Source organism: Phascolarctos cinereus, unplaced genomic scaffold (genome assembly GCF_003287225.1).
Source record: "Phascolarctos cinereus isolate Bilbo 61053 unplaced genomic scaffold, phaCin_HiC Scaffold_2;HRSCAF=192, whole genome shotgun sequence".
NCBI lineage: Eukaryota > Metazoa > Chordata > Mammalia > Diprotodontia > Phascolarctidae > Phascolarctos > Phascolarctos cinereus.
The window spans coordinates 207,164,351-207,183,666 of NW_027555625.1; the positions used below are offsets into that span (position 1 = coordinate 207,164,351).

General features: G+C 39.9%; 1 protein-coding gene across 4 annotated transcripts in view; it reads right to left on the bottom strand.

Moving 5' to 3' along the window:
• The window catches only part of CMIP (c-Maf inducing protein), a 270,937-nt gene that overhangs the window by 98,379 nt on the left and 153,242 nt on the right, over positions 1 to 19,316 (bottom strand). For all 4 annotated transcript variants that reach the window (XM_020992642.2, XM_020992639.2, XM_020992640.2 and 1 more), the window contains exon 2: positions 14,397 to 14,522. In XM_020992642.2, coding sequence (XP_020848301.1) covers positions 14,397 to 14,522 — 126 coding nt within the window. The remainder of the gene's footprint in view (positions 1 to 14,396; positions 14,523 to 19,316) is intronic.

The window sequence follows — 19,316 nt, forward strand, 5'->3', positions numbered from 1 at the left end:
ATATAGAACTGAACACAATATTTCCAAATATTGTCCAATGAGGGCATAATATGAAGGTGAGATTATCACCTTCCTGTTGTAGGTTCCACTATGCCTTACTTAATGTTTTGGTTGCAATGTTACACTGTTGACTACCTATCCTCATAACACTATTTTAAGGAGAGTGCTTTGTAAACTTTCAAGAGATATTAAATGTAAGTATTATTAGTTTATTTATTGATTCACATTGAGCTTCCACTAAATCAGTGCACTAAATGCAGTTCACTAAATCCTCCCCAACCCTAAACTCTCAATCTTTTTTATAGGAACTGTTGTCTAGCCAGGCCTGTCCCCTCTATATCTGTACAGTTGATTGTTTGAATCCAAATGTAGGATTTTGCACTGATCCCAATTAACTTTCATCTTCTTGCACCTGACTCATTGTTCTAGCCTGTCAGGGTCAGTTCAGATTTTGATTCTGTCACTGAACATCTTAGCTATTCCTTCCATTTTTGGGTCATTTGCAAATTGGATAAACATATCATATATAGCATCATCCAAGTCACTGATAAAAATATTGGACAGCCTAAATCCAAGGACAGATTCTTAGATCATTCCAATGGGGACTTCCATCCAAGGTGACATTAATATCAACTCTTCAGGCTAAGATATGTTGACATTGTGGTGTCAGCAAGAAATCCAAATGAAAATGTCAAGCAGTTGCTTGGAAAGGACTAGAGACAGATATATGAGAGTGGTCACAAAGAAGGAACTCTTGCAACTATGGAAATAGAGACAGCCATGATAGAGTGCAAGAATCAATCAATAAACGAACACGAGCATCTACCATGCTCTAGGTATTGTGCTTGAATGAGCTACAGAGTAAAAACTGAGGTAGCTCCTGTCCTCAAAAAGCTTCTCTCTCAAAACAATTTTGCTGCTTTGTGTCTCATGTTTAACAGTTTTTATTTCTAATGCACAGAGGCAGAGTTGGCCTCAAATAAAAGTAGACCTGGGTTCAAGTTCTACTTCTGACACATCCTGGCTGTGTCAAATCACTTAACTTCTTTGCACTCCAGGCAACTTTCTAAGATTATAAATTGCAGAGAAGGCGCCAATTTGCTTTGGTAGTGATAGTTTCTTCAACAAGAAATTCTCTATACCAGGGAAAAAATATCACAGGCAAAGTTCCTATCCCTATCCCAATTTTAAAGTAAAAGTTAATTATTGGTTTTTAAAAATGAAATTTAATTATATTTTTGTCATTGTTCAGTTATTTGGTCATGTCCAGCTCTATGTGACCACATGGTCTTTGTCCATAAGGTTTTCTTGGCAAAGTTACTGGAGTGGTTTACCATTTACTTTTCCAGTGTGTCTCCATTCTACAGATGAGGAACATGCCCAGGGTCACACAGCTAATAAGTGTCTTCGGCCACATCTGAACTCAGATCTTCCTGACTTCAGAATTGGTGCTCTATCCACTGCACTACCTAGCTGCCAATTATATTTTAGCTTTTTTGTTTGCTGGATTAAAAAGTGTCCTTTGTGACTAAGAATTCAATAAATGTTCACCTTAAAAGAAAAAAAAAGTAAATCACAGCTGTGACCAATAATCTGTCATAAAAAAGGCAAAGATAATACCCACAAACATTTATCATCATTTAACCTGATGAAATTAGCCTCAAAGTCCTACAGAATAAAGTTAAAGGTACACATACAACAAATAGACTTAGTCAAATTAAGAGTCAGAGGAGCATAACTGATATCTTTTTTGTTTGTTTGTTTTTGGGGGGGGTTGCTTTTTTTTTTTTTTTGGTGAGGTAATCAGGGCTAAGCGACTTGCCCAGGGTCACACAACTAGTAAGTTTCAAGTGTCTGAGGCTGGATTTGAACTCAGGTCCTCCAGAAATTGATATCATTTTTTAGACACCTTAGAGACAGAAGATCACTGGATATGGAGCTGGAAGGGGACTTAATGATCTTCTAATCCAACCACTTTGTTTGACAGATAAGGAAACTGAGGCCCAATCAACAAGCAACTATATAAAATAATGTGTGGGGGAGGGGAAGGCTCAAAGAGGGAAAGGGACTTGCCTAGGGTCATAGAGCTATTAAATAACATATCCAAGTGACTAATTCACTGTCTAATGTTTTTTCCACTATATCACACTGTTTCCTTGTAATAACAACCTCCTTGAATTCTGTACCTTGGGACTAAAATACTTGCTATGACAAACAGTATTTAATTAGCAATAATTTTGTTTGCCTTAAATATTTAGACAAGCTTTTGCTGGGTAGTTTAAAAGGGCTAGGTCCCTCGAGTTTAAAAAAAAAAAAGCTTTCCATAAAAGTGTGATGCTTCTCTTGACAAATTTCCCAAAATTATTCCAGTTATTAAACTGACCTCAGCAACTGACCTCAGAACCACATTGAGATCAATCTTTTCAAAAATAGCTTGTAATCTCCCTTCTGTTTTTCCTCTAGATGGTGAGCCAGGTACACTGTGAAAATCCTCCAATGAATGAGAAAACCACAATAGCCCCATGTAACAATGGGAGTTGTGAACTTAGAAGAGGTAAAAGGTGGGGGCTGCCTGATTTTAAAATTATATTTAAGTCTAAAAAAACTTCTGTTTATTGTTGAAATTGAATGCAGACAGCACAAATACCAGAAAACGACCTTCCCACAGTCATGAATGAAGCCTATTCTCCAATATTCATGTCCATCCATTTTCCATCCTCCCTTTCCCTTTGCTTACTCTTCCTTCTTCCAGATTTTCTCCCACACTTCAGCCCCTGATACTCACCATGGTGGCCTAGATTTTCTATGACCGCCTACGATTCTTTCTCTACTTCCTTTCCTCAGAACCTCTAGGCTTTCATCCACGGGACTATTAAATGATAAACTCCTTGGAGTTAATATAGCAATTGAGATTTCAATTTTTTACCATAACCTGGAGATAACACCTGCTCATGATCAACTGATTCCTTGGCACAGATATCATACTCTTTAGAATGGGGATTCTTAACTTTTTTGTGTGTGATGGACCTCCCTTTTAAAAGGCTTAGGAGAGTTAAAAGTCTTCCATCTGGAAAGATAAAAATTGGGGTAGAGGGAAGAACAAGTTTGGATTGCGTCCTTTTGAGAAAAACCTTACAGCCCCTCCCCCCCCAAGACAGCTTTTGATACTTCCAGCAGAGACAATGTCCACTTGGTCCAGTTGTGGCATTTCTCATGTCTTGTAAGGGCCTAGACCACCCACATCACTGCAGCAGTCTTCATACAATTTGCTGCTTGGTGGCTGCTGGACACAGAACTTTGGGGCATATGGGACAGGAACAAGGGAAGACTGTGGCAGCAGCCTGGTATGAGCATGGTGAAGGAATAGGAATGAACATCCAAAGGCAAAGAAATCAGATTTAAAGCAAATGAAGTAATAAATGTAAAAAGTGCTTTGCACTACATAAATGTGCTACATTGTGATTGTTATTTTGTTATTTTCTGACCTTGAGGTCATTAAATAATCCTTTGCTTTTAACTCTTCTAAACTGTCCTCAATGTGAATACTCTCTCATACAATCATAATTGTTTTCGCTGCCCTTTTCTGAGCCTTTTCCAGCCCTGTAAAAAGGGGAATGGCATAGAGCTGTGGGTAGCATCAAATCTGCCCCTAGCCTTTCTGTTCCCAGAAAGATACCACAACCCCAGCCAAACCCTCATAGCCCTGAGCTCAGAGCAGAGACACAGCTGCAGAAGGGATGTGGTCAAAGGAAGGATGAAAAGCAAATCACCACTGCTCAAAGAGGAGAGCCAGAGAATTGCGGGGTGAGTTACCACAGGAACCACTTTTTAAGAAAACATTATTAATATATATTAAATATATCAAAGTACAGGTACAAAATTCCCCATTAGTCATTAAGACCAAGAGTAAAAATATATGTACATACGTATAAAGGGAGATAAATATTTCACAGGCAGCGAAGGGGCTCGTGGAGCAGCTGGACATGGAGTCAGGAAGAGCTGAGTTCAAATTCCACTTCAGACACTTACTAGCCGTGTGACCCTAGGCAACTCATTTAAACTCTGTTTGCCTTAATCCATAGGTGAAGGACAAGGCTAATCACTCTTGTTTATCTTTGCCAAGAAAACCCCATGGACAATATGGTCCATTGAATCACAGAGTCAGACACAACTGAACAACAAAAGATAGATATAGATATAATAACAAAATCCAATGTTCTACATAAAATACAGTTAAAATATGGAACAGTATTTGCAAAATCTTGTTAATAATTCCACAGAGATCATTTTTCAAAAAAACAGTGGTGATCAGCTGCCATTGCCACCAGTGTCCGTCTGCTTTTCCTCTGGGATCTAACTCACCATTCTCCCATTCCATCTTGATTTCTTCCCTGCCAGATAGTGCAGTAGAAAGATCATTGTACTTGGAAACAGAAGGCTTGTGTTCCAAGTCTTGGCTCTCTCAGTTACTATGTTTTCTTAGGTGAAACATCCCCTCAGTACCTCAGTTCACTTCTTGAGGGGATTTGGTCTCTATTGTACCTTCTCGGATCTGAAATTTTTTGTTTTTCGAAAGACATTTAGCTGAACTCATATCACAGAGAAGTAAGAACTCAGGATTCCAGGGAGTTAGGAGAACTTCCAGTGGCTGGAGAGGAAAAGAGTTCACTTACAGGAGTCAGCTGGACTGGCCCAAGCAGGCTTAAGAATTTCAAGGTAAGAATGCTCAGAGGAGAGAATATCTAACATAGGAATTAAGTCAAAACATAAAAAACCAAGAACTGGAATAAGGAATAGATTTCTATTTTTCACAGGAAAAGCAAGGACTTGAGACTGAAAAGGCTGATAAGAGCTTGAGTCAGAAAACTGGAGCAGCTGATAAGAACATCCAAGTGTGGATCACATGAGGCCCTGAAGCACTGGGAGGAGGAAGGGGAGTCAGTCATCTGAAGGAGCCTCTAAAACAGATATGGAGAGATAAGCATGAAACCTGGTTATGCCTGAGGCAAAGCATTACACACAAGAACAATGTCCTCCAGGCTGAAGAGTCTTGTCCTAGCAACATCTCCCACATAGCAAGAATGACCTCTGGGCTGTGTTAGCCAGTCAATCCATCATCTTTACATTGCTTCTGGCAATACATAAGAATCCTCCAAGGACTCATGATGCTTCCCTTGGTTAGTCTAACCACCAGTCTCTGGGCAATAAGGGGCTGATTTAAGAAGGGCATAAGGTGAGTAGGGAGAGATTGTCCTCTGCATTAGTGGAGGAAAAAAAAGCATTCCACCCTCACAAAAGAATGAGGATTGAAAAAAGCCTGGATTTGGCAATTAAGAGATCATAGGTAATTCATCCCTTTCATCAACTGCCCCATCTTCCTGTTAGGAGGAAGGCTTCACCAGTGGGACTGTCTCACACAAACAGGAATATGTGCTCATGTCTCTTCTTCCCTCATTAATATTCTTTTCCCTTCAAGCTAATTAAGTTGAAGCTCTTTTATTTTGATGGCCACTCCACCAGCTACAGTAAGCTGCCTCCTCAACTAGATCATTTTCACCCTCAGTGAGTTCTTGCCATTATCACTAGTTTTCCTCTGCATTCAGTTCCCAGATTCAAAGCAGCAAAAAAATCCTTTCTGCAATCCCAAGTCATGGCTGTGGCTGTGCTGGTATTTAGGTTCACTGGGAAATTCTTCTATTGGAGTAGTTCAGACAAGCTCTACTACCCTCTAACAACAGTCTTGAAGAACCCTCTCTCTACCCCTGACCAAATGCTGCCTGCTCCCCTTCCTGCTCTGCTCCCCATGGAAGGATGTTCAAGGCAATTGCTTCCTACACAAAAGCATCAAAGCCCTAAAGGCTGAATGTCACTCTGACATGCTCTTTTTTTTCCATGTGACAACATATCATAATCTAGCTAGTTTCTTGGACCAGCACATAGACTTTGTTTACTCCATTGAAATACACTCCTCCTTGCCATGACTACTCTTAACTGTATTAGCCAAGGTTCTGTTCCAAGATCTCCTCCTTTTCACCTTCTATATTCTCTCTCAGTAACCTTATCAGATCCCATTGGTCTCTTATCTCTACACAAATGACTCATATATCTGTATGCCCAGCCCCAGACTCTCCTCTGAGCTATAGTCAAGTATTGCCAATTGCCCATTTGACATTTTAAACTAGATGTCCCAAAGATAAACCCAACACGTCTAAAACCAAATCTTTCCCCAAACCCTGCCTTCTTCTAAACTTCCCTATTTTTGCTGAAGTCATATCACCATCTTTCCAGGCTCCCAGGTTCAGAATTTCAACATTATCTTGGAATCTTACCTCTCCCTCAGTCCACGAAGTCAATCAGTTGCAAAATCTTACCCAGCACCTCACATTTGACCTCTTCTCTCCACTCACACGGGTACAAGCTGTTCAGACCCTCATCGCCTCTTCCAAAGATGATTATGATAGTCTCCTAACTGGTCTGTCTGAATCAAGTCTCTCACTACTGTAATCCATCCTATACACTGATGCCAAAGTGTCTAGGTGGTACACAGACAGAGCAGAGTAAGGAAGACTTGAGTTCAATTCCAGCTTTGGACATTTTACAAGCTGTGTGAACTGAGACAAGCCATTTCAATGTCTGTCTTCCTCAGGTTCCTCAACTGTAAAATGAGGATAATAACAGCACCTGCCTTGCAGGGGTGTTGGGAGGATACAAGGAAATAATATTTGTAAAGTGCTTAGCACAGTGCTTGGCATATAGTGAGTGTTACATAAATGCTTATTCCCTTCCCTCAAAAAAGTAATTTTCCTTACGCTCAGATCTAAACATGTGACTCCCCTACTCAACCAATTGCAAAGATATCCAATAGGATGTCATTCTAGGACAGGCACAATAAGATGAGGTTCTAGGATAAAAGATAAAGTTCTTTATTTTATAGGAGTAGGGAGTAAGCTTTTAAAGCCCTATACAACTTGGCCCTACCCAATCTTCCCAGCCTTCTTGATCATTATTCTCCTTCCTGCACTATTCAATCCAGTTAAACTGTACTATATTACCCTGATCATGATGCTTGACCTCTATAGGTGAATTTCCTCTCCTACAAAATGAGGAAGTGGGGGCACTGTGGATAGAGCACCAGCCCTGAAGTCAGGAGGACCTGAGTTCAAATCCAGCCTCAGACCAAATACTTGACAGTTACTAGCTGTGTGACCTCGGGCAAGTCACTTAACCCCAATTGACAAAAAAAAAAGGAAGTTGAACTACAAGATTTGTACAATCTCTTCTAGTTCTAAATCCTATGATTGAGGCAGTTAAGTTGAAGATATATCTCTGGGCACTAGAACACTGGGCTTGCAGTCAGGAAGACCTGGGTTCAGATCCTGCTTTAGACAGGTACTTTCCTTGTGACCCTGGGCAAATCACTTAATCTTTCTGTCCTAGTTTTCTCATTAGTAAAATTAGAGTGCTGGCCTCAATGACCCCAGCTTTAAGTCTATGATCTTATGAGTGCAAGGGGAACTTGAGGATAGAGGTGAGAAAGCAGTCTTAGAAATAATGAAAGTGCTACTTTCCAAAGGCATCCATTGCCCCTTATCCTTACTGAGGGGAAGAAGGAGGAAGGGTAGTTGACTCCTTCAACAGCATAAGTTTGTTTTATAAACCATTAGACTATTTCAGGACTTTCCTCCAGTGGGGGAAAAGTCAAGGACCCTAGAGTAAAAATAGTTTTATATTTATCTGTTTGTCCACTGAGCCAGAAGGCCTCCAGGACTTTTCTGGACCACCAGTGCTTCACCTCCTATTGTCTGCCTAAGGAGGACAAGGACTATATAGTACCTTCCAGGATCTGATCAAAGGCATGCATAGCTGTTCCCAAGCAAAGTAAAAGGTCATTGAGATGACCTGCCTGGACAAGGGAGAAAGGGCACCTTTGTGAGCCAAGTTTCCAATACTGTATTACTGGGATCTAATCCAGACAAATGCAGTCAAATGGGAATATTCTAGAAGGTTCAGATTCCTTAGGATCCTTGGATCCAATCAGATGAGAAAATGATTCAAAGATGAGAAAGGAACATGAAGAGCTGGCTCATTTCACTCCTTTAATTTTGGAGAGGCCATATTCCAGTGAATTTGACCAAATTTCCCACTTGTTGTTGCCAAGTTTTTCTTACTGTTTTGTTGTCAGAGAGGTGAGAAAAAAGAGCCAAGCCATCTGCAGCTGAGGCCAGTGAGTGCCATAGGAAAATCTATATTGTCTGTTACTAGGCAGGAAAGTGCACTCTATCCGATTCCAGGCTAAAGGGCCTTTTCCCAAAGTATAGAACAAACAGAGGCTTCCCAGCCCTGGCAGTTGACACAGCCTGCCTGTCTTCCTAAAGAGGGCTTTCTTCTTGTGGAAGCCTAAGCCAGCTGCCCAGCCCCAGATGCCTTTGTTAGACAGGGGAAAGCAAAGGGAGATAAGAAAAGGGGTACTATTTTCACTTGCCACAGAATGGACCAAGGAAGAAAAACCTACCTGAGATCAAGAAATGAGATTAATTCCATAGTGAATAACTTCTAAGCAAAATCAGACTGTGAAACACAGTAACAACAACTCACATTTACATAGCATTTTAAGGATTACAAAAACAACACATCTCCTTCATCATGTGCCCAGATGAAGTCTTCTAACAACCAAACTGCAGAAGAGAAGCTATAGGGTTCCCCTATTTAGCACACAGAGTTGATTCAATCCAACAAAGTTATTAAAAACCTACTATGTTCAAGGACTCTAGTAATAAAAAGCCAAAAAATAAAATGGTACCTTCCCTCAAGAAGTTTACATTCTACTGGAAAGACAACAAACACACAAGTAAATAAATACAAGGTATATAAAAAGCAATATAATGTAATTTAAGGACAGAATGCTAAAAAATGGCAGGGGGAGGGGCTTTGTGTAACAACTGCCATCTGAACTGTATTTTCAATTATACTATGGATTCTATTAGACCAAAGGTTCTCAAATTTTTTGGTCTCAAGAACCTTTACACACTTAAAAATTACTGAATACCCCTAAGAGTTTTTGTTTATATAGGTTATATCAATATTTGCTGAATTAGAAATTAAAACCAATAAATTTGTAAAATAGTAATTAATTTAAAATAACAAAACTTACATGTTAACATAAATAACATATTTATTAAAGAAATAACTATTTTTAATAGTAAGAAGAGTGACACTGTTTTACACCTTTTCTGCAAATCTCTTTAATGTCTGACTTAATGGAAGACAGCTGGATTCTCAGATCTGTTTCTGCATTCTATCTATTGCAATATGTTATTTTGGTTGAAGTACGTGGAGAAAATCAGGCGTTACACAGATATGTTGTTGGAAAAGTGAGTATTTTAATAGGCAAATAACCTTCATACTACTATGAAAATAGTTTTGACCTCTCAGATCCCCGAAGAGGGTCTGAAGAACCCCCAAGCGGTCCACTGGACACAATTTGAGAATCACTGTATTTAATAAGGGTGAAGAAGGAACACATTTCAGATATGGGGGATCACTTGGACAAGGGAACAGAACAGGAGATAAGGTATTGTGATGGGGAACAGCTAGCAGAATAGAGAGTTCATACAGCAAAATAATATGAAATAACTCTGGAAATGTAGGTAGATGTCAGATTGTGGAGGCCTTTAAATTGTATACTGAAGATTGAAAAAAAATTTTTTTTAAATCCTAGGGGCAATAGGGACGGACCAATTGAAGATTTCTGAGTAGAAGAATAATAACATAATTAGATCTGTGTTTTGGGGGTATCACTTTAGGGATACCACTTTCGGGGACGAACATCCTTGCTATAGCCATAGATGTTAAGTGACATTTGTAAGACATTCACAAACCAAAGAAACCCTAAAAGATGACCAATAGGTTTGTATGGAAATTCTGTACTTTCCCAATCTGGCCATTTTAGCAGATGGTGACAGCTGTCTACAAACTATGCCTGGCCAAGGGGGTTTGGGCATGGTAGGACAGGGAAGAAAGCAGAATCTATGAAGAACAAATGTACACTTATCTAAAGAACTCCTTTTGCTACCTGAAATTTAGACATACCAGGTCTAAGAGCTATACATGAAAGCCTACTGCTATTTCAAGGAAGTCAGGGGCTGGATACAACTGTGTGCACTACCTGTTGGAACAAGGCTGGTGGTAGAGGGAAGGAGGGGTCTAGCCTTTAAGAAAAAAAAATAACAAAGAATAAAAGATAGTTCAAATAAAAAATACAATATGATCCAGCAAGAATTTATGAAGCCCTTACTATGTGCAAGGCAATAAATTAGGCACTGGCATTTAAAGCCCCTTACAGTCTAGCTCTAACCTATCTTTTCAACAATTTCCATTATCTCTCTACCGGCTATTGCCAGTACACAACATTCCATCTCTGGCCTTCCTATATTTTTTTTTTGGCTAGGCAATGGGATTAAGTGACTTGCCCAGGGTCACATAGCTAGTGTCAAGTGTTTGGTCTGAGGCCAGATTTGAACTCAGGTCGTCCTGAGTCAGGACCAGTGCTCTATCCACTGTGCCACCTAGCTGCCCCCAGCCTCCTTACTTTTGCAAACGGTGTTCCCCATAGCTGAAATGATCTCCCTTTTTAACTGTCTTCTTGGAATTTCTAGTACCTTTCAAGGCTCTACTCCAGTGCTAACTTCTACACAATGCCTCTTCTGATGCCCATAATTGGTAGTGGTAACTCCCTACACAGGAAATTGTTGTGTGCTGATTTTTTAAATATTCTGTATTAACTTATTTGTAAAATGTTGTTTCCTCCAATAGAATGTAAACTCCTTGAAGATAAGAACTGTTTTCTATTTATTTTTGTATCCTCACTGCCTAACCCAGGGGTGGGGACCTGTGGCCTCGAGGTCACATGTGGGGCCTCTCGGTCCTCAAGTGCTGCCTTTTGATTGAATCCAAACCTCGAGGAACAAATCCTTTTATTAAGAGGCCAAATGAGGCTGCAAGTTCCCCACCCCTGGCCTAACCACTTAACAAATGCTTGTTGAATTGAACTGAATTGGCATCTGAGATCCCTTTCAGCTCTAGAACAATGATTTTAGGGGCCTTCCTTCTACTGCTGGGATACAAAATGCAAACCTATAAGTCTAAACATAAAAATGTGAGGAAGGAGAGAGTTATAATAACCTAAGAAAAATAAAGGCTTCTCATAGGAAGTGGCATATGAGATAAGCCTTTCAGAAAGACAGAGAATGCTTATAGGAAGAAAAGGTAAAGAGGAAATATATATTAGTCATAAGCAAAGGGATGGAGGTGGGAGATAGTTGGGAGTGTTGAGAGATACGCTAAGACTTCATCTTAGTACTGTTCTTTATAGAGTAGGCTCTATCTTGAACACCACAATTTCTAGAACCCCTTGAAGGGCAGGGGAGAGATTAGGGTTATAAGACAAGGGACCTTAAAGAAAGCCCAGGGGTCCAAAGACGGTACTAGCATTAGGTTTGGTCTATTTTCATTCCATTACTGGGCACCTGAACACTTCTCTCCTTTCCCTTTAAATGAAGAGCTTCTATATGGCCCAATAGCACATATCAGTTACCACACCCACCCCAAATATTGGATAGCCCAACGCAGAATATTTTTAGAACATTTCAGTTATCACGGAGTAAGATTTTCATATCTAAGACTATATACTACAATATCCCTAATATGACAATGCATTATAATTTATTCAATAAATGCTACAAAATTATACTATATAATTACTATGTTCTATTACAACGTTTGACACACTATTATAAGACAAACTACAGCCAGTCTAAGACAGTCAGAAATGAAGAGACAAAAATTCAGAGAAAGCACTCCCCTCTTTCCCCACCATATCTTCTCAATGCATACTCTCCTTAACCACGGAGAATCCTAGCACCTCTCCTGCCCTTGGCCCTCAGCTGTGCCTTTGTAACTTGACTGGAAACCCTCTCCCAACAGGAGTCTACCTCTAATGGACTGATTTACATAACCACACACAGCAATTCTTGATTCCACGATGGGTAAGGAGGCAGCAGCAACAGCAGGAGGAAGAGAAGGAGGGTGTGGGGAGAAGGGAATAAGATTGGTTAGTTATAGAGCAAGGCAAACAGCTCAACAAGCAGAGCCGAGAGGACGGGGTGAAAAAAGACAGTGGAATGGAAGAGGGATGGTAAGGGAAAGCAGCACCTACCTGGATTGTAGAGCAGGGAGAAAAATGTCTCTCCTCCTTAGGGATCCTGAGCCCAGGTAATTCTGTGAGGGGGAAGGCTCTCTCTTTACTCCACACCCTACAAAGCTGACACTGACCAAGGGAGTGGTGGTGGTGATTCTCTCAAAAGATACAGCTGCTTATCCCCATGGCCACAACTGAGGGTCCCTTCTGGATCTAAGTGCTGCTGGGCTCTCCGTTCCCTAGAGCTCTGAGGGCTGTTTTGCTTCCTACTCACTGCTGGTTCGTCAGCTCAGCAGGGCGAGCCTGACGTGGAACTGATCATGAAGGGAGGCTGCAGAATTGAGCCCCTGCCAGAAAGCCAAGTTTCACTCATCACAATACAGTGTGTGGTCCTATACAGACCTGTCAGAAGGGCCAGGGCTCTAGGAGAAAAGCACCTAACCTTCCCTTCCCCCAAAGCAGCGTTTTCCTAATTAGTATGTGAGAAGTTGACTTGGGGTAAGGGGGAGGTGAGGGGTGGGGTGTTGTGGGAGATGATCAATATTGTTGCTGTTATTATTATTAATAATGATGATGATGATAATAATAACAAAAATAAAAAACAATTCTAAATAAAAATCCTCCTCTAAAGTCTTGTGGCATCAAAAAAGACTCCAAATTCTGCAATATATGCCAGCAAAGCAAGAGCTCTAGAAGATCCTACCAATTTGGAAAGGATTCAAATACAGATCTGGGGATGGGCTGTTTTTCAGTCATCTGAAGACCAGCCCAGCTAATCATGAAAAGGCTCATTACCAAAAGGTTTACCAATGGAGGACACCTTTTTTGGAGGGAGGGGGGCAACACATGCAGAAACTCATGAAAAAGAGCTACTAAGAGCTGGAGCAGCTGCAATCTGTGTCACGGCAGGAAGGACTGTGGTGCTGAAGAAATAATGGATCTTTTCAAATAATGAAACACTGATCCTAGCTCACATGAATACACTGCTGTAGAATTTACAAAATGTTAAATAAGGAGGGGTTCCAGACATTGCTCCTCAGCACTCATGTGGGCTGTCTGGGGCTGAGGAAGCCATATGCTGGGGACATGGATACAGAATAAAGATTTCTTGAAGCTCTGAGATGGAAAGTAGACAGCTAAGGGAGCCCTTTCTTTTCCTCCTCGAAGAAGAAACCCTCCAGTGACTCCCCTCCCCATTCTCCACCCTGAACCTCTGAGGGCTACTTATGACGCTCATTTGCTAACTAAGAAATGCCCACAGCCTCCCTCTGTCCTAAGAATCTAAACACAGGTGAAGACCATAGATTACAGAGCTAGAGTGGGAGGGAAGGAACTCTGGAGGTCATGCAGTCCAATCCCCAGCCCAAGGTCATAAAAGAAATAAGAGACAGAACTAAGATTTAAATCCAGATTTTCTGACTCCAAATCTAGGATTTGTTCTATACCACCTCTTGGATTCCCTCATTTACAGAGAAGGAACCTGAGGTCCATTCAGGGAAGGGACTTTGTTCTCAGTCAGTGGGTTGGTGATAGAGCCAATCCTATCCTAACTCCCAGGCTGGGGCAACTACTCCATTCAACCAGACTGGTTCCTAGAGTAACAATCCAGGCCCTGCCTTTGAATAACAGTTTAGGGAGCACAGGGCCAGGTCAGGAAGTTTTCAGATTTAGCATATTCAAGAAAATATAACCTCTATTTTCTTTTTGTTGCTGTTTTTTTTGTTTTTGTTTTTGTTTTTTTGGCAATTGAGGTTAAGTGACTTGCCCAAGGTCACACAGCTAGTAAGTGACAAGTGTTTGGTCTGAGGCTGCATTTGAACTCAGCTCCTCCTTGACTTCAGGGCCGGTGTTCTATCCACTGCACCACCTACCTGCCCCAACCTCTATTTTCTTGCAGAAAAACTGAGGGCATTCTTCCTCCTACTTAAAGGAAATTCCTATTTATCCCCACCCAACCCCCTTACCTAGATATAGTTATCTACCAAACAATTACAGCAGAATTCTAGTGTGTGTACTATTGTTATGACAGAGTCCAGAACCATCTAACATCTTTCCTCTCACTCTGGGGGAAAAGAACAAGCAGACAGAAAACACGAATCTCCAGTTACTTGATCTTGACCCAAGCCACCCTCCCCCATTCAAGGGAAGGTAAGAGAGAGAGAGGAAAAAATGCTGGTTCATGTTTGTTTACTGTACATACTTGCAGTAAGACTGTGCCCCCAGGAATTGTGAGCTGTAAACAGTACTTAGGGGCATTCTCCCAGGACAGCAGCTGAACATCTTCAATAGAACTGTAGGAAACAGAGTTTTCCATGTACCCAGTGGGCTGTAAGGAAACAGAAAACACATATATTAGTTTCAAAAATGGAGACAACATTGGATCTCAATCCTAAGGGTCCAATAGCAACACCTACCCACCCTTGTGATAAGTCAGGTAAGTAGCTCTAATGAGCAAGATCCAAGTCCCAAAAAGAACCATAGCTCTAATCTGTCTGCTGGCAATGCCTGCCTTGGAGAACACAATGCACAATGATCACAATTCCCTCACGCTACTTGTGAAGAAAGAAGGATGACAAACCAAGTCCACTCTCCAAATGGAGGCCTTTGTTCCACTATCACAGAGAGAAGTCAATTAGGACACAGTCTCTAGTGAATGCTCCAACCGTATAGTGAACACAGTACCAGCCATTCCGGTGACAAAAGCTGGAGAAAGAAATACAATATATAGGCCTTGGCCCTAGGGAGCTAATTATGCAGTTGAGGAGTCAGAATCAATGGATCTACAAATGCAACAAAGTCACCTACCAGGAGCAAGTAGGTAAACTACAAACTGAATACAAATTATTGTACCTGGGGGAGAAAGGAGCCTTAGGATAAAGTCAGGGTCAGGGGGGCTTAAACCAGGGAACATGGCAAAGAGTCCCCAAGACATGGTTTTATCACTTTGGCTTTGCCACCCTAAACATTACCATCCTCAACATATTCCTAGTGGCCAGTTATGACAAATATCAGGTTTCACTGTATCAGACAGGAAGCTGTCTGATCATGTTCCTCCATAGCTAGATGGGCAGCTTCAGAATTCCAGCATGGCCTAATCCACAGTTCCTGAATTTTGTAATATTATCGGCTTTCTAGTGTCTATGACATGAGCTTACACACACCTTGACCACTGGGTGCTTGTGCTCTCACTCTCAAGTCTCTTCCTTGTCCTGGTTACATTTCTCTGGACATGCTCCAGTTCATTAATATCTGCCTTTAAAATGGTAATCAGAACCCACATGTACAAAAATATTTATAGCAGCTCTTTGTGTGGTGGCAAAGAATTGGAAATTGAGGGGATGCCCATCAATTGGGGAATGCCTGAACAAGTTGTGGTATAAAATGGAATACTATTGTGCTATAAGAAATGATGAGCAGGCAGACTTCAGAAAAACCTGGAAAGACTTAGATGAACTGATGCTGAGTGAAAAGAGCAGAACCAGGAGAACATTATACACAGTAACAGCCACATTGTGAGATGGCTGACTTTGATAGACTTAGCTCTTCTCAGCAATGGAAGGATCTAAGACAACTCCAAAAGACTCAGGATGGAAAATGCTCTCCACATCCAGAAAAAGAACCCTGGAGTCTGAATGCAGATGGAACCATATTATTTGCTCTCTTTTTCTTTTGCTGTATTGTTTTATTTCTTCTTTCTTGTGATTCTTCTCATTAGTTCTAATTCTCCTATACATCATGACTAATGTGAATATGCTTAATATGCATAATATGAATGTACAACTAGAGCCTCTATCAGATTACATGCCTTCTTGGGGAGGGAGGAGGAGAGAGAGGGGGAGAATATTTAAAACTCAAAATCTTACGGAAGTGAATGTTGAAAACTAAAAATAATTTTTTTTAAAAGAAAGCTTCTTGGAAAAAAAATAAAATACTATTGAATGAAAAAAAAAGAAAGCTTAAAAAATAAATAAAATGGTAATCAGAACTGAATACAATACTACAGATGTAATCTGATCAGGGAAGACAACATTGAGATGATTATTTCCCTTGTTCTAGATACTATACCTCTCTTCATGTGGCTGCTATCTTGCACTATTGATATATATTAAACATAGTTAACTAGGGTACTCCCTCACCATTAATCATCTTTTGAAGTACTGAAGACTGATTGAACACAAAAGATCAACTACTGATTATCTAGTCTGGTCCTTTTTTCTTTTTTTTAAGGGAAATGAGGTTAATCTAGCATGATTTATTTTTAATGAATTCATGTTGCCTATTAATGATCACCTCTTCCCTTTTGAAGCGCTTATATATCCTTTAAAAATATATTCTGGAATTTTATCAAGATTTGACATCACAGCGGAAGCAGTTCTTAGGGGAAGTTTTATATCTCTAAATGCTTACATAAATAAAATAGAAAAAGAGGAGATTAATGAATTGGGCATACAGATTGGCCAATATGACAAAACAGGGAAATGATAAATGTTAGAGAAGATGTGGGAAAATTGGAATACTAATACATTGTTGGTGAAGTTGTGAAATGATCCAACCATTTTGGAGAGCAATTTGAAAGTATGCCCAAAGGGCTACAAAAATGTGCATACCCTTTGATCCAGCAATAGCACTTCTAGGGCTATATCCCAAAGAGATCAAACAAATGCGAAAAAGACCCACATGTACAAAAATATTCATAGCAGCTCTTTTTGTGGTGGCAAAGAATTGGAAATTGAGAGGATGCCCATCCACTGGGGAATGGCTGAGCAAGCTGTGGTATATGAATGTAATGGAATACTATTGTGCTACAAGAAGTGATGAACAGGCTGACTTCAGAAAAACCTGGAAAGACTTATGTGGTCTGATGCTGAGTGAAGTGAGCAGAACCAAGAGGACTTTGTACACAATAACAGCCAAGTTATGCAAAGACTAATATTGTTAAACTGAACCCTTCTCAACATTATAAGGATCTAAGACATCTCCAGAGGCCTCGGGATGGAAAATGCTGTCCACATCCAAAGAAAGAACTATGGAAGTCGAATCGCTATCACTTATTTTTACCTTCTGCTGAGTTTTGTTTCATCTTTCTGGTGGTTCCTCTTGTTGGTTTTCACTTTTAATTACAACTTCACTAATGTGAAAATACGTTTAATGGGTATATAAATGTAAAGCCTATATCAGATTGTGTGCCGTCTTGGGGGGGGGAGGAAGGGGGAGAAAAATTTTCAACTCAAAAGCATATGGAAGTGATTATTGATATATCAAAATAAATTAATAAAATTTTGAAAAAAAAGAAAAAAGATTTGACATCAAATTAACTCTATAGTTTGAAATATTTACTTTCTTCCTCTTAAAAATCAGTCACACTTGAAAGTTTGTTTAGTACCCTGGGATGCAATTCATCCTCCCTTCCCAATCTCAATCCAATAGTAAAGCAATCCAATTCCACATTGTCCTCTTTCCTTGAATCTTCATCTCCCTGTCCTCTTGCTGCACACTCCTTGCCAAGTCATAGACCCAGGTTACTCCCATCAACTGCTTTCTATTCAAGTACTGTTGAATTGAACTAGAGGAAGTCACACAACCCTGCTTGACTGGGTATACTACCAATTTATGTCTGCTAATCTCAACTGTCCTCTTAGTGCAATAATGCATCCTTTTTATTCCTCCATAATTGATTCCCTATGTCACTCCCTACAGAAGCTATCCAAACTTCCTCTTCTTTCCCTAAACCTCCCTGACCACCAAACTTCACCTTTCTCAGCCAGTGAACTCACTCATAGTTTACTCGAGAGAATAGGGGTAATTAGTCATGAGCTCCCTCTTCTAGCCTTCTCTATATCTAAAAAGCTATGGACCTCATGTCCCCCATTCTTTCCTTTATTACTCCAGTCTCTGATGAAGAAGTAATCCTTCCCCAAAAGTCCAAACTCTCTTCATATACTCTTATGCCAACACCTATCTATTTTCTTCACCAGATTCCATCCTCAACCCTCCCTCTCTCCAATCTTCTTTTCTAACTAGTTCTTTCTCTACTCACTAGAAACATATTCAAATATCCTCTGTCCTTTAAAACAACAACCATCATTATTACACCCTATCACTTCCTCAAGTTATTATCATCTCTCCTGCCTTTCTCCAAGAAAAAACTGTCTACATTCATTGCTTCCATTTCTTCTTTTCTTACATCTCAACCCTTTACAATATGGCTTCCAACCACAACACTCAACTAAAACTGCTCTCTCCAAAATTAGCAGCAAATCTATAGCCATATGAAATAATGCTTGTAAATACTAATAATTAGAGAAATACAAATTAAAGCAACTCTAAGATTATACCTCCCACTTATCCTATTATAAAAGTAGTCAAAAGGAAAAATGACAAATGTTGGAAGGGCTGCAGAAAAACAGGCACAGTCATGCAGTACTGATGGAGCTGTGAATTGATCCAGACATTCTGGAAAGCAATTTGAAACTCTGTCCAAAAAGTTACTAAACTGTGGATAATACCCTTTGATCCAGCAACCCTACTTCTAGGTCAATACTCTAAAGAGATCGCATAAAAAAGAAAAGAATACACATGCACAAAAATATTTATAGCAGCTTTTTGTTGTGACAAAGAGGGTGTCCATCAATTGGGGAATGGCTAAACAAATTATGGTATATAAAAGCAACAGAATACTACTGTGCTATAAGAATATGATGAAAGGGGCAGTTTTGGAGAAACCTAAGAACATGTATGAATTGATAAAAATATAAAGTATGTAGAACCAGGAGAACAATTTACACAATCACAACAATATTGTTAAGACAAACAATTTTGAAAGACTTAAGAATTTTGATTAATAACCAACTACAGTTCCAGAAAACCAACTAATGAAGCATGCTATCTACCTCCTGAAAGAGAGTTGACGAATTCAGGATGCATAATGAAATATATAAACATATTTTTAAATATAAGCAATGAAGGAATTTGTTTACCTTGAGCATGCATATTTTTGTTATAAGGGTTTTATTTTTATTTTTTCCAATGGGAGTGAGGAGGGAGAGAAGAGATTTTTGTTAAAAATAAAATAAAATTTAAAAACAAAACAAAGTTTGCAATGATCTCTTAATTGCCCCAA